The 27,401-nt window shown below is 40.3% G+C and overlaps 1 protein-coding gene across 1 annotated transcript in view; it reads right to left on the bottom strand.

The window, feature by feature from the left end:
* Positions 1-27,046, bottom strand: part of SNX1 (sorting nexin 1) — a 33,249-nt gene extending 6,203 nt beyond the window's left edge. The window contains exons 1-11 of the mRNA XM_081049817.1: positions 26,774-27,046; positions 15,169-15,277; positions 11,121-11,248; positions 10,489-10,555; positions 6,973-7,016; positions 5,141-5,282; positions 4,127-4,205; positions 3,601-3,676; positions 1,692-1,805; positions 1,399-1,492; positions 79-284 (exon numbers count right to left, since the gene is read on the bottom strand). Coding sequence (XP_080905943.1) covers positions 79-284; positions 1,399-1,492; positions 1,692-1,805; positions 3,601-3,676; positions 4,127-4,205; positions 5,141-5,282; positions 6,973-7,016; positions 10,489-10,555; positions 11,121-11,248; positions 15,169-15,277; positions 26,774-26,932 — 1,218 coding nt within the window. The 5' untranslated portion in view covers positions 26,933-27,046. The remainder of the gene's footprint in view (positions 1-78; positions 285-1,398; positions 1,493-1,691; positions 1,806-3,600; positions 3,677-4,126; positions 4,206-5,140; positions 5,283-6,972; positions 7,017-10,488; positions 10,556-11,120; positions 11,249-15,168; positions 15,278-26,773) is intronic.
* Positions 27,047-27,401: the final 355 nt, after the last annotated feature.

The following is a 27,401-nucleotide window of genomic DNA, read 5'->3' as shown; positions in this document are numbered from 1 at the left end:
AAACTTTCTTGGGAAGGGGAAGAGCAAAGGAAAGACAAATGAAGGGGAAGAGAAAGAGGAAAGGAAACAGAAGCTTACTCGGACGATGGCCAGGAGGCGAATGTAGTCACTCAGGAGCTCGGCCAGGAGGAAGAAGTCGTTGTTGGCCTGTTCCTGGTGGAGCTGCTCAATTTTTTCTTCCACCTCAGCCAGCTGGGAGAGAGCCCGTGACAATGCTGTGTTGTCCTCTGAGCTCCCGAGCATGGCCAGACTCTTTGCGAACTGGGCTGTGTTCAGCGCTAGCTCTGGAAGGAGGAAGACAGCAGAGGCCACTCATCTCACCAAGAAAAGGGACCAGTCAGCTGGCACTGCATGGCATGTCTCAGCCCTGCTGCCCCCTGCATCTGCAGCAACTGTGGGCTCTGGAACCCAGTCACCTGCACCACAGCCAACTGTATTCAGAAAGGGAGGGCATGCAGCTTAGTCACACAAGCAGGAGAGGCACCTGCTGTCCTAAGTTTCAAGGTTAGGCCTCCCTGGAAGCAGCAGCTGCAATATTCCTGGAGAGCCAGCGGCCAGTTAATACAAATGGGACAAAGGAACGATTCTGATTTTTATGTCCAAGCTCAGGGTAAGCAGCCTGTGTGCATGGCACACTACACTACTTGCATGTTCTAGAGCAGGTCAAACTTTTTATGTGAAGGGTCCGATAGTTTAAGGTTTGCAGGCCACATAAGGTCTTACTTGCGCTCTCTCTCTCTCTCTCTCTCTTTTTGTTCCACTCATCCCTTTAAAAATGTAAAAAACATTCCGAGCTCATAGCAACAGGCCCAGGACCAGATTTGGCCCAGGGGCCAGGCCGCATTTTGCTAGCCCTCACTGGCCTCTTTCTAATGTCTTTTTGCCTGTTTAGATTTCCGATGATCAGCATGTTTAAGGCAGAGAAGGAAAGCATTCAAACCTGGCTAGTTTCACTACATCTTATGCAAATCTCACCAAAGCAAAGTGAGGATGGGTTAGGAGATAGATCTCATTTCCCTACATTTACAGATTGCTTGTTTGACCGTGTAGCTAAAGTGTGTGACATCATTTTATGGGTATAAGCCACCAACTCAAATCACATCAACAGAAGCCCAGGTCTCAGGTCAAGCTGTATCTGGAACAGCTTCCTGTACCCCTTCCAGGCAGAAAGTACAATGTCCACAGTGGCCAAGGAAAGACAAATGAAATCAAGGGGGAGGAGGGCTTTCCTGTCAGGAGACACAGGACGTATCTTTTTGATCAGAACATCAAGCACCAGGTGGGCTGAGAATTTCAACTTGAACAGCCAAGAGGCTTGTGAACAGCACGCCCTCCCCTCTCCAGCTCGCTGCACACATCAGTTTTCCCCAGCTCCAAGTGAACTTCAGAGCTTGTTACCTTTCCTGTGGCTGACTAGAGTTTCTACAACGGCATGCAGTTTCCGCAAGCGCTGCTCTTCACATTCTACCTCCTGGAGCTTCTCCTCAAACCACTGAAACACACAAGGCCAGAACTTTAATGGAGGCTACTCACATAGGCATAGAGCAGTCTTTCCTTAGCCATTTGTAAAAAAAAGGGACTGAATTATCTTAAAAAGAAAGTCCTTAATCTCAGAAATTTCAGGACCCCTCAGGGCTCCTGACCCAGGAGCCTGAGGGGGTGGGGAAGCTGCGAGGCCCAGGGCTACTCACAATGTCTGATTCATTCATCTTGATGGTCATTTTGCTGACCGCATCTGTGGCTTTGTTGAACATCTTGAGGAGACCAGCGCCACTCAATGTCTGAGTACCCACGGCGCGGGGCAGCTACAAGACCAAGAAGGCGGGGATGGCAAGTTATCTGCTGCCCCTATTTTAGGTTCGGAAGAATTAGTATCCATCAGATGTCATGCCTAAAACTTGCCAAACAAATTATTTGAACTGTCGATTGTTGTTTTCAAAGTCACTTACACAAATCCACCACCAGCACGTACAGAAAGAAAAACCAAAGGACCACGTTAAACAGAATCAGCAAACTTTCCAGCTTTGGATATTGTGTGCAGAAGGAAAGAAGAGTGTGAATGTTATGTGGCCAGGTGACTTCACGATGAGATTGTCTGCCCACCCAGGCATAAACTACTTTAATACCAAGCATGCCTTTGTTAAAAGTTAGAAGTTCTTTTGGATTACCACATGCTGCACAAAGCTGGACTTAAGGTCTTAAAAGACTTTGAAGTTGTACTGTGATTCCATTAGGATTTTTCCCAGTGAACAAAGATCCAAGGACAGGAGCATTATTTATTCAGATTAAGGCTACACTGAGGAATAATCTAATTAAGCCAAGCATGCCAAATATTTAGAAATAATCTGATTGGTTCTGTCTTACCACTATTTTCCTAAGGCATGGAAGGGATGCTGAAGAACCTACAGTATATATAGTATAGCATGCTGAGAAACTGGATTTAGTGCTCAGGGCAGCAGTACTCAACTTGGGCCCACTGTGCCTCCCAGGGGACATTTGGCCATGTCTGGAGATAAGGGGTTGCTCCTGGAATCTGGTGGACATAGGCCAGGAATGCTGCTAACCTACAATGCATAGCACAGCCTCTATAACAAAGAAGGATCCAGCCCAAAGTGTCAGTGGTACTATTGCCCACAAACCCTGTTCTAGGGGCATGAAGTGGGGACAAATGGGTGCAAAGGAAGAATGGATTTAGGAATCGCAGAAGAGGAATGAAAAGATTTAAAGCATTAGACAGAGAATCTTTAATAAAAAAAATTCCAGTTTGAGGAAAAAAAATACCCATATACTTAGTAGTATTTTCTTCATTAGAATACTATGTACTTTAAGTAAATTTAAAAAAATAAAAAACACAAAAAAACTACAAAATGATAATCCTACCCTGTGATTTATTTCCCTCTAGTGTTCTTTCCTATGATAGATACAACGTTGTTTTATTCCAGTGTTTCTTTTGATCCTTAATGACTAACGTGTTTCTACAGTTACATTTTCATGCTGTTTCATGTTTCACTTTTTATAATTCTTTTAATATATGCTTCTAGCAAATATTATGAACATTTCTGTATACTTTGTTTATGAGAATAATGTATTTGTTGTATTGATATATTTTACTTAATTCTTCAATTGTTAGCAATTGGGCTGGCTCCAATTTTTCAAAATCATGAATAGCCTACACATAGCCTGTAGAAAAAGACTGTCCACTTGAATCAACACTTTTACTACATGGCAGTTCTGTGGTTTGTGGTAACTGGTTTTGAACCAACGCCCCTCAGCTCCTGGCACACAAAAAAAGTATTGAATTTGAGCCTAGTAACTTATGAAAGATGCTGAGGACTTGCCAAATAGATCATTGTGTTAATCCAGTAAGACAAAACTAGGCTGCAGTGTGACCTCTACAACCAGTTGCTTTTGACTACAGGCAGAGCTTCTTTTATTTCAAAGGCCGAAAAATACTTGTCACTATTAGGGGTTTACAAACTAGGATAGAGTCTGGTACTAATTCCCCATATGCATGTTAAGTGTTCAAGTATTTGTTGACTGAATGTTTCATTTCACTAGGGGCAGATACAAATTATGAAATTCAGTTTGTACAATACTAACCTCTTCTTTTTCCAAGAACTCCCTGACATCAGGGTCCTGTAACATGGTAGGATGATTCACAATCCTCTGAAGGTACCTACAGAGTAAGTGGTCATCTGGTTAGTCAAGCTGGCCTCACTGGTTCTGGGTGTCATATAGCGCTGGCAGAGGTACAAGGTTTTTCATTACTTTACAATGTCCTCAGATAAGGCACTTAAATATGACTCTGCCTGTAGTAAGCATATTCAAGTTCATGTTATTCACATTTCTAAAAAGGGAAGAAAAATAACTGGTTAGAAAGAGACCTCAGAGCCTTTCATATCTTATTGTCCACTCTGGGCAGGGAAAGAAAAGAAGATGGTGTGTTCCCAAGGTGGGAAGATAAAAGACCTAGGAAAAGTTAAGAGATAACTTGGAAGTGTGAATCTTTCATTCACTCAACTTTCTCATCTCTATTAACTCTAGTGAATGTCTCATAATTGAGTCTCGGGTTTCAGCTCCTCCCTAGTTCTCATGTTATTCAGAAAAATGGTTAAATGGCACTTACCTTTCTAAAGCGGCCCTCCGTTTTTCAAGAAATTCTGCAGAAGAAGAATCTTCCTTCCCAACTTTTACTTTTGTCATTCCTGGAATGGAATTTAAAAAGCAAAAATAACCAATAACAATCATGAATACGATAAACCTATAAAAAATTCTAGAAGGAAAAGCAGTAGAAACAGTACAAAACACAACCTAAGGCCACTTCTATGCCATGAGCAGGCAAGAACAAAAGGTTCTTTACATGAGAGTCATTTGTTAAACAAGTCTTGAAGCGCTGGAGGTTCTAAACTCTGGGACTTGCAGAGCCTGTTTTCTAAAAGGGGCCAGTGGGATTCTGAGTATAGATCAAACATCAAATGATGGTAATGGGAAGGTTCTTTGCCCCTCACCCCATCCAATTTACTACATTCCAATCTGGAATAGCAATCACTTAACACTCTAGGATACCAACCAACCAACACATACACACACACACACACACACACACACACACACCTGTGGAAGCTAAAACAAGAACCACACACACACACACACACACACACACACACACACCTGTGGAAGCTAAAACAAGAACCACACACACACACACACACACACACACACACACCTGTGGAAGCTAAAACAAGAACCACACACATACACACACACACACACACACACACACACACCTGTGGAAGCTAAAACAAGAACCACACACACACACACACACACACACACCTGTGGAAGCTAAAACAAGAACCACACACATACACACACACACACACACACACACACACACACACACACACACACCTGTGGAAGCTAAAACAAGAACCTCCTACTATACCCAAAGAAAGAGAACAGGTCAAAACTTGCTGTCTATTTCTCTAGACCTCCTGCAACTTACAGGAAAACACCAGAAATTTTTGTAACCACAAGACTACACTGTTAATAGAAATCGTTTCATATACTAAGTAGAAAGCATACTGCAGAAGAATGCAAAGGAAAAAAATCCAAGCAAAATTAAAGACCACAGCCTTACCTATTAGGCTTTTCTCAGGCGGAGGAGGGACAATGAAGCCATTCTGCGAGTGTTTCTCGGAAAGCTTCTCATAAAGACCCAGAAAGTCACTAAATCTTCTTTTCACTGCAAACTGTTTACTTCTGAACATTGGTAAACTTGTCTTGGGGACAGAAAAAAACAAGGTGATTTTATTCCAAATAGGGGAAGCAGGAGTATCCCGCAAGTCATCCGGCTGACATCAAAGGGATCTACTGCCCAGACCCCTGTTGCTTAGCCACATGTCAGTAAATGTAACTTTCTCCAAGGCTGAAAATCTTCAACTGTTTTGAGCTATTGTCCCCTCTGGCTGTGTGGCAGCCTATGGAGCCCTTCTCTGAATAATTACTTGAAATGCATAAAATAAAATATGTAGGATTACAAAAGGCAATGAATTACATTCAAATACAGTTTCATTCCCTGGTTAATAACGCTCACCCAAAGGAAACAAATGTTGAAATCTACAAAGCTAGAATTCTATGTTAACCTATAACCATTCATCCTGCACTGACTTAAGGGTATTAGCTACTGGAATTAAAGCAACCAAATTGAAAAAAAGAGACTAAACAGTGCTTCTAAGGGGACGGAGCAGATGAAATGTCCACACTGCAGACACTTTAACCCCTCCAGGGTCACAGGATCTAGAACTTACAGGAGGCAGGCCAACAAGTAGCGGAGAGACAACATAAAGGAGACTTCTAGTAAAAAAGACCAGGCCTAGGTCACAACGAGATCATTTAATACTCAGCAGACAGGCAAAATTTAAGGAGACTGGTCTTGCCAGTTGTTGGCAAGGAAGCGTATCAATGGGAATTTTTACACACTGCCGATGGAAGTATAAATTGGTGCAAAGACTTTTAAAAAGTTTGCATTCCTTTTCTTCAACATGTGCACGACCCAGGGGAACTACTCCTGGTTATATACCCTAGAGAAACTCTTCTCCGTGTACCCTAGGAGACATGTGCAAAAGTGTTCATAGTTCATAATCATAAAAAACTGGAAACATGTCAAATATTCACAACAGGAAAACGGATAAATATATTATGCTACAGTCACACAGTGGACACCGACTACAGCTACACACAACATGGATGGGTCTGAGAAACAATGCGAGGAAAGAGAGCACTATTTTCAGCATGATACCACTCTTATGAAACTCAAGAACAAAAGCAAAACAGTATATTGTTTAGAGATACATCTATGAAGACTTTTTATACAGGAAATAAGACACAACTCAGGACAGTGGTCACCTCTAAGGTGTGAGGCAGGGGAAATGACAGGAAGAAACACACAGGTCAACAGTACTCATCTGAAGACTGGTGGTAGGTTTGGGGCTTCATTTTGTATGCTTCATAACCTGCATACAACATTGTGTAAGTGGTGTATGCATTAAATAGGAAAAAGGAAGACCAGACCTGAGGGGCAAAAGGTTAGGGCAAGTATTAAAAGAAGCTCAGTACAGGAAAGCTCAGAACTGACAATTTTTAAACAGCTGATAATAGTTCGAGGCAATCCACCAAACTAGCTGTTAAGCCACATAGTTCCTAAGAGGGACAAGACTATATCAGATACACTGCACGTCTTCAAAAAAACTGATAAAGTTTCACGCTGATGTGTTAGCTCTCTGGAAGAAAAGTGGAAAGGTGTGGATGAGATTACCAAGGGAATGCGGGCTTGCTCCATCTTGAGTTAACTTGAAGGAAGATGTTTGGCAAAGAAACTAAAGAAATACCCAGAAATAATCTGAATGATGACCTTCTTCGTAGAAGCACCCAAGCCCGTTAAGGTTCATCAGCAAGGTCACACGGGCTCACCTGTGTTGTGACTTTGTAGGCTACGTAGGCGTTCATACCGTCCCCTGTGGGAGAATAACAAAGCAGGAGAGGATTGAGCATTCTGTTCACCAAAGCAGTGCTCACCTTGTTCACATGTAGCCAGGAATCATAAGCCACAGGAGCCCTGTACAAGTTGGGACACTTGTTTCATCACCAAACTTTAGATACTACCCTACAATTCAATTCCGACTTTGCCTCATGGCCTCTGGTGCTTATCATGCCCCATGGATGCTGGCTGGGCCCCAATTTGAGTTAGACAAGAGAGTCCGTCCTCTGTTCTAAAGCCAGGCTCCATTCATGCCCTTCACAAAGCAGCACTGGATACTGACAATCCATCAGTTGTTACCATGCCAATATTTGAGCTATTTGCACACATCTGTCTAAAACCACACAATTCTCTTGCTGTATAAAGCAGGAGGAGGAGAAGGAAGCAAATGATGTAAAAGGAAACAAGTAGTTCTACCCTAAGCTAGCTCTGGGCTTGGTTTGCTCTTTTAGAAATACTGTCACAGCCCCTCCATCAGTGCTGGGGGACACTGACCTCTGTTATCTAGCATGTTCACCCAGAGCAAAGGGCCTGGCCGGAAGAGACTTCGGCTGCCTGATGTCACACAAATCTCTCTTTCCTGGAGGGATTGTTTTTCTGAAACAGCCTTTGACTGTTCAGTACTTTGGGATTCAAGCAATTGTTTTTCTCTGTATCAGTGTCCTGACCTAGGCCACTTAGGAATATAAAGACACCACTGACTCTCTGAGCACTGAAAAGACACACACTGCACTCTAGACAGATACAGCTTCAAGGCTAGACTCTGGTGTTTGGGGTTCGTTTTGTTCCTTCTCTCCCCACCCCTTGATTCTTTCTAACACCAAACAGGAAACCTAGGTCAACAATTACTACTTGCTTAAACTTCTGAACTGGTGGTGGGATGAGGGCCCAGGAGAAGAAGGTGCAGTACTGTCATAAGCAGGCTCATATACTGCAATTTGGTTTCCGTGAGATGGCTGGGAAAGCACACAAAGAAGCTGGAGATTGTACAGGAATAGAGGGTTTGCCTTCTCTGCCTCTCCAGCCTCTACCAAAAGAGTATGTGTAAAATGAAAATCATAGACTAAGCTTTAGAAATTATTTTATACTGATTAGTAGTGTTTGTTCTCTTCTAACCAACTCACACTGCATTGCCTAATGCTACGAAGGATGCTTACCACTGATAAAAGGAAAAAGTAATCTACATTTACTTTAAGGAAAAGTATTCAAAATTTCGTTCTCAGTTGAATAGTCATGGTCAAATGTCCAGAAGGTCAAGCCCATAATCTAGCGCCTGCAATTAAGGAACGTGTAAGTGCACATGTACATACAACAGTAGCAAAGCAGGGTCTTCAGACACTTCGCCTGCATATCAGGTGCTTTTACTGAGGACATGTGTGAGAACAGAGAACTACTTGCACGTATATACACAGCTCATAAGATACAGAAATGGGCTAGTAATACAGCACTTTTAAATTCAGGTTAATTTCTAAATAATTTCAGAAAGTTGAAGATAACATATGCAAATTACCAAGATTAAAAAGCATATCCTGGTAGAAGTAGGATTCTAATTTATTTAGATGTGGGTGGAAATGAGAAGCACATGTTGATAAAAAGCCCACCCAAACAGAAGGTGTTCTTAAAAAGATCAGGCCTTGGGGTAGCCAGTTAGCTCAGGTGGTTAGAGTGCGGTGCTCTTAACAACAGGGTTGCTGGTTCGATCCCCACATGGGCCACTGTGAGCTGCGCCCTTCACAAATAGATTGAAACAACTACTTGACTTGGAGCTGATGGGTCCTGGAAAAACACACTTAAAATATATGAAAATGCTTTAAGAGGCTGATTTCTTGGCATCAACATGACTAAGAATCTAGACTACAGTGCAAGGGGAAGAAGGCTTATCACCAAAAGTGATTTGTGTTTAAATAAATCTGGTCCATGTGACATTTAAATTACTGTTATGAGTTGAACTGTGTCCTAGTTGAGCTGTGTCCTCCTAAGAAAGTTATGTTGAAAGTCTAAGCCCTAGTACCTCAGAACGTGACCTTATTTGGAAACAGCTCTTTCAGATGTAACCAAGTCCTAATTCAGTGTGACTGGTGTCCTTATAAAAAAGGGAAATTTGGACACAGAGAGATACACATAAAGGAAAAATGATGTGAAGACACCCAGGGAGAATGCCATGTGACAATAAAGGCAGAGAGCGGAGTAATGCATTTACTAGCCAAGGAATGTGTGAGGCTACCAAAAGGGAACAGGCACAGAATGGTCCTCCCCAAGTGCCTGCATAGGGGGCATGGCCCTGCTGGCACCACGGCCTCGGACTTTTGACCTCCGGTGGGAACTCTGAGGGAATATATTTGGTTGTTTTAAGCCACCCCATCTGTGGTACTTGGTTACAGAAGCCCTAGAAAACTGATATACAGGATATTCATAAACATTAGAGAAGCAAGAGAATCCTAAACATGTAATTCCAAGTTCTAGTCCAGGCTCTACCAGGGACCACATTGTGACCTGACAGGAAAGCTGTATTTCACTTATTGGCCCTCAATTTCCTCTGTTGTTGGATGAGGGAATCGTATAAGATGCTTATAAATATCCTACCAGTGCAACTGTATAGGAAAAGTAAAACTCGACACTTTAACAACAAAGCATTTGGGCATAAAGTCTAATTAAGTTAGACTTTAGAAATTCCTGTTCCTAGTTCAGAATAGACAAAAGATGAGAAATTATCTTTTTCCTTTTACTATATAAACACCATCCCCATTTAGGAGGACAGGGCTCTGTACAGCCTCTACTGTCACGGGCTGTCTCTGGAACAAGGACAGCTGAGACCTGTTGCTCTCTGCTCACCAACAGCTTTCACAAGCCTGGGACACGGAAAGGCTAGCCGAGAAATTCAAGTCCTGGCCAAAGTTAAGTATTGTGCTTTTTGAAAATCTAATGTCAATCTGACCAAGATTCCACCTGGGTCTTTTAGTCTTTGCCTATGAAAGAGAGATGCAGACTGCCCCGCTTCAGTAGGTATCAAGACTATATGAGAAACGGTATGTAACAAGCATTCTAAACTTCCTGAGGGAAAAATAAATTCGGTTATCCCCAAATTATAGAACATGTGGGGTTTTTTGTTTTGTTTTTGTATTTAAATGGAATTTATGATCTGAAAAGGGAATAAAATGGTCTCATTAACTCTGTGAAAGAAGGCAATGTTTGGGTTTTTAAAAAGGGATTATAATAGTATTTGATGTCTCTGAGTTTTCTGCCTAAAGCCAAGAAAAGTCTAAATAAAGTACTGGTTGACTGTTGATTCTGGGCTTAGAAGCATAGTAAGCAGTGTAATTCTACAGGAAAGATAATGATGGAGTATTTACATTGGCTAGTTCAGCTCTGGTGGTAACCATCTGGAAATTAGCTAACTGTGCTTTCCACAGCCACATTCTAACAGCAGAAGGGGTCCCAAGTACACTTACCTATCTTCTCAGGATCAGTTATACCAACTGTCAGATCAAATTGGTCTTCCTGTTCTTCTTCCTCTAGCTTTTAAAGAGAAGACAATCATGAGAGTTGATATACAAAAAAACAATTTTACTGTCTTAATCAATCTTAAAAAACAATTTTATTGTCTTAATCTTATATCAATATAACATCAAGATATATTCTTCTATGCATCAGTGTTCAGCTCTATCCATTCCCAACACTGCTAATGAACCAGCTTCCACCATTTTAAATTGAAGTCTGCTTAAAGATCTTTTGTTGTATCTAGTCTTGTAAAACCTTATTTTGGTAATAATGAATAATTACTGGGCTTTGGAAGACTTGCCTCTGTCGGGCTAAGGAGGGAATGGAGACGACACTCTTGAATATGGGAGCACCAGACACTAAATATCATTAGTGACCATGGAAAGCCTTTGTGCTATCCTCGGGGTAACAGATACTCTGCACAAGAAAGAGTCCTTTATTGGATTCTGGCTGTCCATTAACCGTAAAGGTCTTCTCCAAAAGTCAGAAATATTTTCTCAAGGTTCATACCCAACTGAACTTTAGACTGGCAGCACAGTCCTAAAAATCCAACATAAGTAAGACCAATAGCACAGACTCTCACCTCCTCATAGCTTGGCTGGGGCTTAGAAGAATTTGTGGCTTCCTGTGGAGGAAGAGATATGAGCGTTTTGGCTGGCACCTTCTTCTGATTATTCTGTGTGCTGTCCAGGGATAGCTCCACTGTGGCATCTAAAAATAGTTGATTATTTTATAATGAAGGTCAATAATGGGTCTTTGATGGCTAAACTTCAGTTCTCTAGGCTAAGAGACAAGAACAACAGCAACCACAGATCTCTATACTTAGAGGTTCTCCGACTAAGAGAACAAGAATCAAGAAATTTTTACATGGATAAAAGGGGAGGGCAGTAAGGGTGGTATTCTTCTAGCACAAGTTTTGTACAGCAACCGCTCTCATTTCTAAATACAACTACTTGGCTACTCTCTCCTATAGAGAATTTAGGCAAGAACCAGTTATCAAGCAAAAAGACTACACAGCCAAAGGAAATGTACCAATTTATTTTAGTCTAAGGAGTATTCATTTAAAACCTTATATAAACTCTATTTGTTCTAGTTATAATTATTGTAAAAGAAGAAGTTTGGTTATCTGATTTATAAGCCAATATGACAGAAGAGGCAGGTATACTGAGAGTAAAAAGTGACATCAAAGGAAGGGTCAGAAAGACTGCAAACTAGAAAAAAGATATGTGTAATACTTGAAAATCTTTCTAATCAAAAACTTTAAAAAAATTAGTGCTTAAGAGCTCCCTTTATCTATCTGGGAAAATCTCAGTTGAGCAGAACAATTCATTCCCTAAGTGTTCTAGAGGGGGTACTTTCAAAAGAGCACTATGTACCATTTTTAGGCATTAAAATTTTTTTGGCAAACAAAAAGAATGTACTTTCAATTCAAAGCAGTGGAGCTAAAAGTTCAAAACCTAAACAGGTCAGCCTTTTCTTTTCTTTCTAATAAAGGAAAACAAATAACCATTTAGGTTTGGCCTGATCGGTAGGTATTCAATTTTAGCCTCAGGGAAATCAAAGAGAGAGGTTCCTTTTTCTTTTCTAGACTTTCATTTGGAGCTAAAATGAAACCCTGAGATGGGGGTCTACAGGGCATAACCAAGTCCTAGATCAGTGTTCTAATCATTAAGTGTGAATCATGTCTACAAACAAGGTTGCCACACTGTTAGAATGCGTTTCCTATCAGGAAAAAGGGAGACATGGTAATGTAATCTGCCCCTGGTGTGGGAGTCCAAAACAAAAAAAGTATACATAACAAACATCTCGGGATGATAGGATTCTTTGAAGCAAGCAACCAGCTACAGTATGTTTATGATATTCCCATCATGAAGGCCCCACATAATAATTAAGTTAATAAATATGTTTGGAAGTGAAACACAAGGTGCTTCTCATTTAAAACCTTTGACTTATTAGAGTGCTACTAAAAGCCCTTTGAAGAGCTGTGCATTTTCTATTGAAATTCATGTGACAAAGATGCTAAAACTTACATTAAAAATGTTTTTTCTCTGTACTCTTGATAAGAGTAATGGAAAAGCCTTTGGGCTCCAACCACCACTAAACTAATCATGTGGAAAATAAAATCAAAGCATTTAAATTTCCAGTCAGTATATAAAATATCGGAGAAGCTAAGAGTGCTAAAGTAAACGTCTCATTGTAAGCGTTACTTTCTGTAGATATCTTATGTTCCTTTCTTAGTGAGGCAGGTATTGGCTGCTTAGGAAAACAGTAGGGGAATGAAGTTAATCAGAACCCTCATTAGTAATAAGTCCCTAATACAGTTCTACATATTCATGCATATAAAACCCAACCACGGAAGTGACTCAAGTCACACTAAGATTTCAGGTCCTCTTATGAGGAAAGATCACAAACACTAAGTCCCAAAGATAGAAAAACCATTTCAACCTGCCATATAACTAAAGATAACTCATTATTTGCATTTCTCCTCCAGAAACTTTACCCAAAAAATAATCACTCCCAGAATGAACAGTGTGTACTTTAAGTTCAGAGATGAAAGGAACTGGAAAATCTTCTAAATCTTTATAGACCTTCTAACTTCTTCCCTTTCATGTCTTCTACATTTCCTACCAGAGTTCTAATGTGAGTCTTCCCAAGCTCTTACCCTCCACCCGCCCTTTCATCCCTCCTTTTCCTCACCCTTCACTCCTTTGAGTATCTTATTCTCAGGGCAGTTTTAACCTCTAAGAAGATCCCTTACCTCGTTCTTCCGTCTTTCCCCACACAGAGTACCACAGTTCAAATCACCTCCTGGGCATTGCCACTTGCATTTAAATTATCTAAAACCCAAACTCACTCTTCCCCAAAGCCAGTTTCTTTAGAATGTAGGCCTCAAAATGTTATCATTGTCTTCTTAATCCTTGGACTGGAGACATATTTTAACTGTCTTCAATCCCCATTTTTGGACACTCATTACATCTAATCACTAATACCTGGATTCGTTGATTTCTCTTTTGAAAAGTTTTCACCTTCCCCTTCCTTCATCACCTTACTTTCGGTCTTTGCCATTTCATTCTTGAACTAATTTGTGAATGACTTCTGCAGTCTCTAGTCTTTGTCCACTGCAATCTATTTTATATAATAATTCCTTGGATCAGTTTTCCTAAAACATTACTTTGCCCATATCACCTTCCTTTTTCAAAACTGCCAACGGCTCTTAATTGGCACTAGGATGAAAAAAAAATTTTTTTTAAATAAAAGTTTATTGGAGTGACAATGGTTAGTAAAGTCACACAGGTTTCAGGTGTACAATTCTGTACTACATCATCTATATATCACATTGTGTTCACCACCCAGACTCAGTTCTCCTTCCATCACCATATATTTTATCCCTTTTACCCTCATCTACCACACCGTTCCCCGCTTACAATGAAAATTTAAACTAATTAATACTGACATCGGAAATCCTCCTAAACTACATTTCCAGCCCCATCTTCCGTGGTTTCTCTAAGAACCCCGCTCTGGCCCACGAGGTTTACTGACTGTCCCTCATTGCACCTTGTACTTCCTGCCCAACCATTTGTACTCTTTCCGACATAAATCCTGCTTATTTCAGGGAGCCTTCCAAGGCCACTCTAGACCAGTTTCTCAGTGTGGGCACCACTGATGTTTTGGGCTGATAATTCTTTATTGGGAGGGGTTGTCCTGTGTACTGCAGGCTGCTGAGCAGCATACGTGGCCTCTACCCACCAGACACTGGCAGCTCTCCCAGCTGAGACAACTAAAAACGTCTCCAACCGTTGCCCAGTGTCTTAGGGGGCGGTACAAAAATCATCCCGTTGAGAACTGGACAATCCCTCTCAACAAAAAAATTACTGGGCCCCAAATGTTAACAGTGCCAAGACTGATAAACTCTGCTCTACACTCGTGTTTTTTAAACTGCAGATTGTAGCTCATTGGTGAATTGTGAAATCTATTCAATGGGTTGCAAATAACATTTATTTATTTATTTATTTTTTAAATTAAATTTATTGGGGTGACAATTGTTAGTAAATTTACATAGATTTCAGGTGTACAATTCTGTATTACATCATCTATAAATCTCATTGTGTGTTCACCACCCAGAGTCAGTTCTCCTTCCATCACCATATATTTGGCAAATAACATTTAAAAAAAAAAAGAGAAACAATAGGAAATTTCAGATTGCATTGAAAGTAGTAAGGGCAAGTCATTTAATAAAACTTGTTTCAGTTTTATCCAAGTATGTATATATTTTGGATTATGGCCTAAAATGTATTTCTTACCATGAGTCTTGGTCAAAAAGTCTAAAGCCACTGCTTTAGTCTGATCTCAGGTCCCTCTGAGCTCCCATGACTTAGTATTTCTAGCATTCCTCTGGCCACAGTTATATTATTGTTTAAGTTTGTCTAACTCACCTTCTCAAATAACTGTATATGTATGTCTTACTCCCTATACCTGTAAGGATCTTGATGGCAGGGACTGCATTTTCCAGCTTTTGGAATCCTCCACAATTGTATTTTACATAGAATTATGTTTCCAATACACACAGGAGGAGGTTACTTTAATACAGCAATTTAGAAGCTCCCTAGTGTAAGTGTTGAGTCCATACTTGCCTGCAAAGAGATCCTGTGGCTCTTGGTCTTGTTCCTCATGGATCCCATTTTCTTTGGAGCCACTGTTGATGGGAAGGGAAGTAATTCTCTTTGGAGACTGGGGCTTACTCTGAAAACAAAGAGATACTCTTGAATAAAACAGTACCATTAAAAACAAACTTGGAAAGTGACTCTGAATGCATCCCTTGGTCGCTCCCACAGGTGTTTAGGGGAAGAGAGTTCAATAAGCAGCGAGACACTATGAGTGGGTAAGTGCTGCCCCAGTGATCACAGAGCTCAAATAAATGCATACATTTTAGAGTTAATTTCTAACACCATAACCCTGCTGAAATGCCCTGCTCCAAAGCACATGATACCGGTGTGGGTATGTGTACACGCAGATCATTTTCAAAAGAACCTGCCCAAATGCGTTCCTCCTTCTCAGCTGATGACCTTTATTCTTTCAAATGCTGATAGGGCACATTCTAGTGACCGGGATGCCACACTGGAGTCCAGATTGTAAGCTCTGATTCTGGCTTGAACTGTTCACTGAAGCCCAGTTGTATGGGTATTACTGACCCTTCTGACAGGCAAAAGGTAGAACACTTTACATGAAATGCTATTTATAAACATAACTTATCTTTTCATTCTTAACTTACACACACATAATTTTCAACTATACCCGTGTCAGGCTAGCAGAATAAAAACCAGTCCTGCTTAGACTAGTGGGCACATAGTGAAAACAGTCAGTCCATGGCCTTTATCAAAAGCTCAGTGATCAGCTGCAAACAGGGTGGGGAGGACCAGAACAAACAAAGCTGGATTGTGCAGATGGACAGAAAGCTGGGAATCTGGCGTCAGAAGCTATGGTGTGGTGTTGCAGGGTTTTGAAGTCAGACCCCAAGGCCAAATCAGTTAAAGACCTGACTTAAGGAAGCTTTTAGGAAACATATCCCAACAAATCTGAGTGATTTTGTTCCTCAGAAACCAGCATTTTCTGACCCAACAGAACAAGGTGAAATGACAGATCTATCGGGTACTCTGAATATGCCACACAAACAGTTCCATCCAAATATTGGGGCCACCCTCAGGGAAAGAAACTGTTACCAATATTTAGTTTTATATTAGCAAACACTGCTTCTACTGGAACTTTTCTATGCTAATGAAGTTTAATGAGCACTTAGCTGTACACGCTAAAATGTTACACCAATTCTGTTAGTGATTTTTTCTTCTAGCTGCTTCCATAATCTTAAAAAATAACAACAAAATCAATGCAGAGACAGACAATAATAGGGCAAAAACAAAACCCATGTTTCCTTTTGCCTCACACATTGCCAGTCACCGCCCTACATACACACTGCCTCCCTATACACTCTGTGCTCTCGTACAGTATAGGGAGCTCATAACAAGCCATTTGATTTCTTTTCAATTCAGTTTCCAATACCAGTCATCTGTAGATGGAGATATAGGAGAGATTAAAACACAAGCTACATTGAGGACATATATATATATATATATATATATATATATATATATATATGTATAATTTACTAGTAGCTCACTAGAGAGAGACTAAAGCAACAGGAAAGACACAGGTGAGAATTTAGCCATTTTAAAAAAACACCTAGAAGAACCCATTCCTGTGATAAGGAGATGAATAAAGCCAGCTCTGTATTTTTCTGATTTACCATCTAAACTTGCACGTTTTAAGACTTAAGAGCATTTTCTGGCGTAACACTAGAATAGCAGTCTGTCTAACCACGACTAATCAGGAGAGACAGACCCAGATGGAGGGGATACTATAGTGATAACTACAGCACATTACCCGTCTTTCTTCCTCCACCCAACCACCTTCAAGCCCAAACCATAATAAGTTGCTTGACTAGAACTGTGATGAAAACAAAGACTTGTGTTTCCTTAGTAGCTAGGTAACAACTACCTGTGAGAACCGAAACTGTTCCTCAGATGAATTCTCTGGGGCTCCATCCCAAAACCACTCAAGGCTGAGTTCTAAGAAAGTTTAAGATAGACTGATTACTATATTTACTACCCAAATCTTTCCTCTGTAATTCTTTACAAAATTAATCCTCTATGTAGGTAAAACTTTATATTCTGTATTCCCCCTCTACCATCTGAGCATTTGTACATGTCATTAAGAGCTGTACGACAATCCCACCAATGACTTAACTCTCCATAGTCATTTCTCTAAGGATGGACATACCGAGTTTCCAGGTTCTTTATCATCACAAGTATTGATGTGCTATCCATCCCTATATGTAAGTCCACATCTGATTATTTCCTTGGGATAGATTTTTAAGTAGAATGACTGGACATAAAATTTTCAAAGGCTCTGCTAATCTGCCTTTCAGAAAGACCAGCAGTTTACATCCCCCAACCCCCCAGCAATATATGAGCACTGCACTCACAGCAACATTAAGCATTCTCTCTTTAAAAAACATCTTTGCCAGGTTGACTGCTGAAAAGACATTGTTTTCACATGTTTATGGCCATAGGAACACCGCTGTGACTTCTCTTGATGTCTTTGCCCATTTTTCTATGCTAAGTTAGCATTTCTTAGTTAGATGTATGCACTTTTCTTACAAAGGTGTTAACCCTCTCTCTGGTATATAGTACAGTGCCCCTCTCCAACTTTATCTCTGTTCATGTTTTATTTTTTACTTTGTCGACGTAAGAAACATCCAAACTTGTAGGGAATTTTTATAAGAGTTTATTTGAGCCAAAACTGACGACAATATGCTGGGGAACATGATCTCAAATGCTCTGGAGAATAGCAGTCTGCAGTTTCTTTTGGAATTAAGGAGGGAAAGTAAGAGAGATTACAGGAAGGTGGGAGAAAGCAAGGCGGGGAATGGATTACAGGTTAGTCAAGATTCTGTGCTCTCTTGAGGGTGGTCATGCCTTCCAGGGGTCTAACTCTGATATTTCAAAGGTGTGTTAACCTAGATGCACAAGAACAAAGGACAGGGCTGGCTTAAAACACTTCACTAAATTGGTTACAGGTCTGGCGCGTGACTACCAACCAGTACCTGCTCAGTTAGGAATTTATGATTACAGCACCCTTTTTTCCTCCACAACCATACCAAATTTATTTTCGGTTGATTGATTTGGATTGGCATTGGACAAACTAACTTATTTCTTTGGGACTGTTAAAAAACAAAACTCAACCAAGTAAATTTAAAAATCGAATTGGTTTTATCCAACCATTCATGAATCGGGCAGCACCCCACCTCTTAAACAGAAAGGTGCTCTGGGGTACCTGTACAAACCGGCAGGGTTTTAATGGCAGGAGGGTGGGGCAAGGAAGTCATTAGCAAAAGAAAAGAGGATTGTTTCAGGCCAGGCATCTTTTGGGGGAAGGAAGCAACAGTGATTTTATGAAGCAGATTACCCTCACTAGTGCCACTCAGGAAATTTCAGATTGACTGTTTAAAGGTCACATTTCTGGGAGAGGTCGAATTTGAAATTAAGTTTTGGTGTACTGTTGCGAGGGCAAATGACTCCATTTGGGGCCTATTATTTCTTTTTTTAACAGACTGAAGAGTATTGAGCACAGAGATGTCCTTTGAGGCATATTATTCTCAAATTTTAATTAAAATCAGATTCAAAAGAAGCTGAGCAGAGCTATTTTTAAGGATAAGAAGAACTGCCCCCTATTGGTGGTATCCGACATTCATACAGGATGGTTAATAGAAAACAAGTCTTCCATGAGACTATAGAGTCTATAATAAATAATAGTTTACTTATGTGGACAAAAAGAGGGTTCTACAGAAAGTAACCTCACGGGTGATCTAATCATAAATTCCTAACTGGGCAGGTCATGGTGGGTAGTCATGCTCCAAGCATGTAACTTTTTTAGTAAAAGGTTTATCTTTTTATCTTTGCCGTAAGCAAGCTCTGTCCACTGCTTTTGTGCGTCTAGGTTAACACAATTTGAAATAAGCATAACGACCCTCCAGAGCACATAATCCTATGAACCATCTGGTTATCCAATCCCTACCTTGCTTTCTCCCATCTTCAGGTAATCTTCCTGAAGATTCCCCTCCTTAATAATTTCAAATGCATAAAAGAAACTGCAAAACTGTCATTCTCCGGAGCATTTGCAACCTTAATTCCTGGGGTCAGTTTGGCTCAAATAAACTCTTATCAAAAATTCTCCACAGGTTTGGATGTTTCTTATGTCGATACTTGTCATCAAAATAAATACCCACCTGGGCATTATAGCATAACACATTTCATATGCTATGCTTAAAGTTAAAAGGCTAATTTCTAATCAGTATTAAGGTATAATTTATATTAAAAAGCTAATTTTGAATCAACAATCACAATTTTGGGAAGGACTCATTTTGAGGGAAAGGAGGCACACTGATTACACTGAGTGGCAAAATCAATACTAAACATAAACTTTGCTTTATAATTCACATTTAAAAAACCTTTTAATAATAAGTCACAAAACTATACATCATGTGTTTGAAGGGGGCTAAATTTCTAGGCAACAGATAAAATTATATTCCGATGAAAATAGTATGGTTGTAATGTAGCTAATAAGCTAAAGCCCTGCCCTGCCAACTCCCCCGGGCCTCCCACATTTTTTAAAAATAAAGGAAGCATTCTTTCTGTTAGGGATAGGATCCTAGGCTAGGATATCCAACACTTGCTGACTCCCTTTGGCTGTTAATTCTAGCAGGTGGTTCCACTGATAAGCCTGTTTGAAAAAAAGTTGAAGTGCTTCTGTTTATAAGAGCACACAGACAGGCCTAAAGCTAATTCTCAGAGAGGAACTAGAAAGATCCGCCAGCATGAGAGCACTTGTGTTAAGAGCAAACAGGTATTCCTCACCAATTACCAGCCTCAAACCGTGAGGCCTGGGCTGCTAATGCAACTTTCTTAGCTCAGAGAAGGACAGGGGTGGACTTGCTGTCCCCTCAGAGCTGACACAGCCATCCAGCTTGGCAAAGTCTTACTGGGATTCCGGGTAACTTCCCTTTAGGTAACCAGTTGTGATTCTTCCTCCTGCAGCTCAAACTGCTCTTTGCTCCACGCAGAACCCTTGCATTATATTCAACCAACCTCAAGGGGTAGTACAGGCATTTTAGTGCAATCGGTTTCCTTTGTAATCTTGTGTATCTTACACATTCAAAGACATTATTCTGGGAATAGGTCCAGAAGCTTCACTGGACTGCTAACAGATCCACAACACAAAAGAAGATAAAGAACCTCTGAGCTAAGAGGGTAGAAGAACTAATGAAAATGGTAAAAGGGGAGCTGGAAGAGTGGGGAAAATGAGCCCAGAGCTGACCTTTCAGCTAGGTAAGGAAAACCATGAGCAAGCCCATTGGAGATCTCAAAGTGAAAGGGCAAACCACAAAGAATTAAAAGAAAACAAAAAAGGAGAAAAAAAGAAAAAGAAAGAATGGGCACACTATGATCTACCAAAATTCAGCTACCGACATTCTACTGGATTCTCTGGTGAAATTTCCCTACTAACCAACATAAGTTGGAAGGGCCAGAAAACTGCAGAAGGATCAGAGCACTAATGGGTACATTAACTTCTAAACTGAAAAAGCAAACCCAGTTCAAATCTGCTCTGAAAGCAGAACGAAGCCCCAGCTGTCCATCTGACTAAGCAAAAGCCAGAAAAATTGAGCAACAAACAGGCTTTTCCTGGAGATGAGATACTTATGGCTACTTGCTCTAGTAACTGTCCACTACTCATGATTTATTTATGCCCACAGTTACTCAAGAGTGCTGAGAAGCATTAAGGACCAAGGAAGAGAAATCAGAGTGTTCCTTTTCCTCTCTCCCCTCTCAACCAAACAAATCACAAATGGCCAAGTCATCGGAGCTACCTTAACACCTTAGTAAGCAAAGGGGCAGCAACTCCCTACAGAAATCAGAAGTCTCACTTCAACCTTTGCTGCTTCTCTCATACACTCCAAACTTGAATTTTAAATAATTTTTAAGTTGGGTTCCTATTCGTCATCTTTAAGAGTTTTCACTCAGCCCCCTTCTTCCAAAAGGGTCTTTAACTACTTTTGTTAGCTTCTCCTCCGTTATCTTGAAAGCTAGGTTAACTGCTAGTACAATGCTATGATCAAGAAATCAATGAAGCTATGCACTTCAGGCAAATTGAAACTTATTAGAAGTAAAACTTGTCTATAATTTGAGCTGAGCATTAAAATAAATCTTTGGACATAACACCAGTTACTGACTTTTTCACGAACATTTGTATTAGACCCATGTGAAAACAAGTGGAATTTTAACTTCTGATCTTTTCACCAGATCTGACACCTGTGATGATGGCAGCTCCAAAAACAAGTGTTTGAGACAATATACCTACAGAAAGTAGTACACACTAGAGGGACACTCATCCATGACTATTAATATACAAGTAAGTTGTAAATGACTACACCATTAACTAAAGAACCTAAGCAATAAATCTGTTTGGAATTATTGTTATGTAGATCAACTTTCAACTGGTTAAAAATAGAGAAGGGACAGTAACAAGAAACTTACTGAGTATGCAGAACACCTTTGGGAACAGCCATCATGTATTTCGTAGAACAGAGAATTAAGATATGAACCAACTAAATTATTAATCTACTTAGTTTTTAATAAAATTACCAAATTTCTGTCCAGATCTAAAGAAGTTATCCTACACTCACTCAAAAGGAAATGAACTAGTCTTTAAAAAGAGCTCAGATGGGATTGCAAAATGGTGTGACTGCTATGGAAAATAGAATGGAGGTTCTTCAAAAAAATTGAAACTAGAACTACCATATGATTCAGCAATCCCACTTCTGGGTATACATTCAAAAGAATTGGAAGGCAAGGTCTCAGAGGTGATACCTGAATAGTCATGTTCATAGCAGCACTATTTACAAGAGCGAAGAGGTAGAGGCAACCCAAATGTCCACTGAGAGATAAATACACATGTGTTATATAGTATATACAAATGATATTGTTCAGCCTTAAAAAGGAAGGAAATTCTGACCCATGCTACATACAACTTGGATGAACCCTGACGACATTATGCTAAGTGAAATAAGCCAGTCACAAAAAGACAAATACTTCATGATTCCACTTATACAAGGTTATCTAACGTAGTCAAATTCATAGAAACAGAAGGCAGAACGGTGGTTACCAGCAGCTGGAGAGTGGGGAAAAGGGGACTTGACTTGTTTAATGGGTATAGTTTCAGAAATGCAAGATGAAAAAGTTCTGGAGTGTGAATATACTTAACACTACTAAACTGTACAATTAAAAATGGTTACGATAGCAATTTTTTTAAAAAAAGATTTTATTGGGGAAGGGGAGCAGGACTTTATTGGGGAACGGTGTGTACTTCCAGAACTTTTTCCAAGTCAAGTTGTTGTTCTTTCAATCCTAGTTGTGGAGAGCGCAGCTCAGCTCCAGGTCCAGTTGCCTTTGTTAGTTGCAGGGCGCACAGCCCACCATCCCTTGCGGGAGTCGAGGAGTCGAACTGGCAACTTGTGGTTGGGAGTCCACTGGCCCATATGGAAATCGAACCGGCAGCTTTGGCATTAGGAGCACGGAGTTCCAACTGCCGGCGCCACTGGGCCAGCCCTCGATAGCAAATTTTATTGTGTGATTTTTCCACCACAATTTTTTAAAAAAAGCTCATTTGTTCCCCCTCAGGATACATGTTGATCATACTGATCACAGATGAGGGCTGGATTCTAAAAATACCATGCCCTTTCCTGGCTAAATGTTAACACATAACTTCCATTTATGTAGTCTATAAAACACTGTCAATCAGAAGCCAATTGCTATCCAAGACTTTTGAATATCAATAAAAGTTATAGTGTTCTTTAGTCTCAAACACCAGTGGGAACATGTAAATAATTCTTGATTAATCATTATTCTAAATATTCAATATATGACTTTTCAAGTCCCCTGCTATTATTTATTTTCTTTCTTTTTTCTGGCCATTTCTTTAATTAGGGTTTCAATTCAAGAACAAGACCAGTGGGAAATAAATTCTAACTGGTCTGATAATGTCATCAAAAGAAGTCACCGATTTGGCGAAAATCTGAACTGAAGACATCACTTACCTGTTTTCCTCTTTCTTCTCAGCAATGAAAGGCCTCCATAGTTCTCCCCTTTTATTTACACAGCAAATCTAATTGTGATCCTGGCATATTGCTAACAAGAGACAGGTATATAAGGATTCCTGAGGGGTGGCTGCTTAGCTCAGTTGGTTAGAGCGGGGTGCTCTTAACAAGATTGCTGATTCGATCCCCACATGGGCCACTGTGAGCTGTGCCCCCCACAATTAGATTGAAGCTGATGGGTCCTGGAAAAACACACTTTAAAAAAAAAAAAAAAAAGAACTCCCGGGAAGGCAAATAAAGAACTTGCTTCAATTTTCATTCAGGTTTAGAAGTATGCAAATAAGACCGGTGAGATCAAATGAGGTATGAAAGTATGTATGTCATTTTGTAGTCCTTTTAATGCAGTAATTTTAAGAATTAGGAGAGCCGAGAAAGAACGGCTCTAATTTAGTCTCTAGTTTTGTCTTTTTGTTGTTCTTTTTTTTCTTCTTTTTCTTTTGTTTTTTATATATATAATTTTTATTTTATTATTTTTATTTCTTTTTATTTAGTCTCTAGTTTTATTAAGGAAAAAAATCAATGCTATCCCAGAACTGAGAAAGTTTTAACTAAAAAGATACATATCTGGATTTAGGTCTACATCAAAGATTTAGATAATATATTTAGAATTTTAGATCTTTTTCTTTATAGGCTCACAAAGTAAGAGGCAGAAAAATAAGGTCTAAAATATTTTTAAGAATCAGACCTTCCACAAGCTGGTTTTCAGTCTTAAAGCAATGACTTCAGGTTTATTTTAATAATTTGTGTAACTCCAGTCTCTCCTTGTAGATTCTGAGATGCATTATTATCAAGGGCTGCCGTTTCAATTGTAAATCAAATGACTTTTATTACTGTATTAACAAAGTCTCTTGGGCTGTAAAAGAGAGCAGATGGGTGATTAACAGCAGCAGCTGTTACATCAATGTCCAGGAAATTACATGCATACCATAAATGAGCTTTAAATTTTACATGCCTCAGCTCCCCAATTCTTTAGTGCTCCTCTACCTTCAACATGCTACAAAAAAATAATATGAAGATACACTTAAATCAATAAAATGCTACCTAAATCCTGTCTACTTTGATGACTTCTAACTAATCAAATCAATTTTCCCAGTTTGATTTTGATAAATTGTATTAACCAATTTTTTTTAACTTAAAGTTTATTGGGGTGACAATTGATAGTAACATAAATTTCAGGTAGACAATTCTATATTACATCTTCTATAAATCACGTTGTGTGTTCACCACCCACAGTTCTCCTTCCATCACCATATATTTGATCCCCTTTACCCTCATCTACCACCCCTCCTCCCCCCTTACCCTCTGGAAACCACTAACCTATTGTCTGTGTCTAAGAGTTTTTGTTTCTCATTTGCTTGTCTTGTTCTTTTGTTGTTTTGGTTGTATTAACCATTTTTAGGGTTAATTTAAAATTTGTAATCCATTATTAGATTTTGTGGGGTTTTTGATACTTTTAAGTAATTTCAGTTTACAGAACACTCAACTGTTCTAAGTGTTTTATAGGTATGTATTCTAATTCAATCCTTATAAAAATGGTGGAGGTGAATACTATTATTATTATTATTCACATTTTAGAGGTGAGGAAACTGTACAAAGTAATTGAGTACCTTGCCCAAGCATAAGCTAGCAAGTAACGGAGGCTGGATTTAAATCAGACTTCAAAACCCATGCTTTTAATTATTTTATTCTTCATGTTGTTCATTAGGATACAGAACAATGCAATCCCCTACCTTCTCACATTGGCTCACAATTAAAGCATGTAGTGGAATATAAGTTGTATTTAATAACTATTTAACAAGAAATTCACAGCTTAACTAGTGAGGGATCTTGGAGTCTTGGATTCCTGAAGATTAACAGCAAGGTAGGCAGCTCAAAAAATGGCTCACAGGTGGCATTTCAGTTTCCTCAGCAATTCATTTTTTTAAAATCAAAATCTAAAAAATAATTATGCTTTCTATGGTAGAACAAAGTCATTGTAACCTCCTCCTCCTCCCTTTAGCTAGACATTAGGCAAATTATTTTTACAGTATTACAAGAGAAGTATTGATGCATCGGGACAGTAATCTGGTGCAATCAATCAAAGCATAGCCTCTTGAACTGTTTTACTAGTTAACTCTAGAAAAGAACTCCTCACCGTTCCAAGACCCTTTTTTGAAAATAAATCATTATTTGCCCATGTGACCAATCACTTTCATTCCCAGAGTTTCTCTTTTCAGATATTCAGTCTGAATATCTACCATCCCAGCAGTTATCAACAGTAGCTGTTTTCCATGAATATGGGAGAATTACCAAAGTAATAGACTCAAGATTTGTTTTAATGGAATACAGAGACTAAATTAGCAGCAAGAGTTATTTCTCAGAGTAACAGAGACTTCACTAGACAGTTTGAGCTGTTATACTATCATCAGCAAGTGCTTTGTGAGTTGGGATTATGGACTCAATTTCAGAATACAGCACAGGGGAAATTCTAATGATTGCCATAGATATTTCCAAGAATCTTAAACTTTTCCTGACATAAGTGAGACACACGTCCAACTTTTTCAGACACATACTGCATAAAGAATTTAAAGCTGTCTTATTTAATCATATGTGGCTACTATGAACAGAAGCATTATCCAAGACAGAAATAGACACAAATTCACAGACCTACCCTAGCACTGAAGAAGTTTTCAACCTGGAACCAACTGTACCAAGTGGTATTTGTCAATATTCTTACAAAACAACCTCAAACATCTTCACTGGTTCCAGAACTACTGATTACTGATTTCCACATTCCACATACAAAATTTAGTTTTTCCCAAAACCAAACTCATTAGAAACCTGGAAATTACTATGGGAAACACCATTTCCTCCTCATATTTACAGATTCGCTCCAACTAAGATACTTAAGCACTTGAACATATCCCTTTAAAAGCGACAACAAAGCTTTTGGTTTCTGTAGTGCTTTATCTGGCAGGGCGTTTTTTCAGCCGATCTCTGGCAGGATTTTCCTAGAGATCAGAGTCAATCTAACTCTTATGCACTATGATAAGATCCAGAAAGGGCCTTTGGTAATTACCAGTTAGTGTTGAGCTAACGAAAGCATTTGTGGACGGGTCCCTATCCTGGGCCACTTCATATAACAGTATTCATCCTAGGAGCAGTGAGGCAAGAGACTCTGCACCCCAGCCCCTCAACCGGACCTATTAAACCAGCCCCGTGGGAAACGAGCAACAACACAGACCCAGGGGCCGAACGCCGGCCGCGGGGGCTCTTCGCAGTCAGAGATCCAGGCGGAGAAGCCACCACACCCCTCCTTACTGTCCTCCCAGGGGCCAGGAAACCCGGCCCCACGTCTCGGCGTTCATCCAGCGCCCCCAAGCCACGACTACTGTCACCAATGCAAGGTCTCGCCGGGCCCCACTCCGCTCAGCCTTTCTTCCCTTTTGGGGCGATCGCCCGCCCTCTGGCCGCCCCAAAGGGTGCGAACTCACGGCCGCCGCGGTGCCGGTGAAAATATCCTCCCCCTCGGTGTCGCTGTCCCCAGCCTCGGGTTCTGACCCCCCGGCCGCCCCCTCGGAGTCCGGCTCCAGGCCGGGGAAAGGCGGAGGGAATCTTTCCGAAGCGCTACAGCCACCACCACCCGACGCCATCTTCCTCCACCCGCGGCGGAAGCCGCAACAACAACTTTATAAAGAGATAGCGCCACGAGCAAATCGTTACAGCCGGGCGAGGAATGGGATGGCTGCGGCCGACCCCGCGGAACGTGCCGTGCCGGGCAGCAGGGGCGGGGCCTAGGCGCCGGGGGCGGGGCGGGGCCAGCTCGCGGCTTCTGCCCAGCAAATCCGAGCCCTGGATCGCGACGCTGTCTTAACCAAGGGGCAAAGGGGCGAAGGAGGAGGAGCCAGGGAGGCTCAGGTTGGTAAGGCTCTTTGTGCTCTGGCTAGTCCTAAAAGAGATGTCATTTGAGTAAAGGAGTGTGGAAAACTCTACATGCCAAAACCTACCCAGGCCAAGCACAGTGCCCTCATACAAACTCAATAAATATTTTGATTGAGGTCTCTCAACAAATTGCAGTAACGTTTCGCCATTTATTCTTTGGACAACATGTAGTTATTTCAT

This window comes from Rhinolophus hipposideros, assembly GCF_964194185.1.
Source record: "Rhinolophus hipposideros genome assembly, chromosome: 5".
NCBI classification, from domain to species: Eukaryota; Metazoa; Chordata; class Mammalia; order Chiroptera; family Rhinolophidae; genus Rhinolophus; species Rhinolophus hipposideros.
The sequence above is the reverse complement of the archived record's forward strand: the minus strand, read 5'-3'. Positions and strand labels throughout refer to the sequence as shown.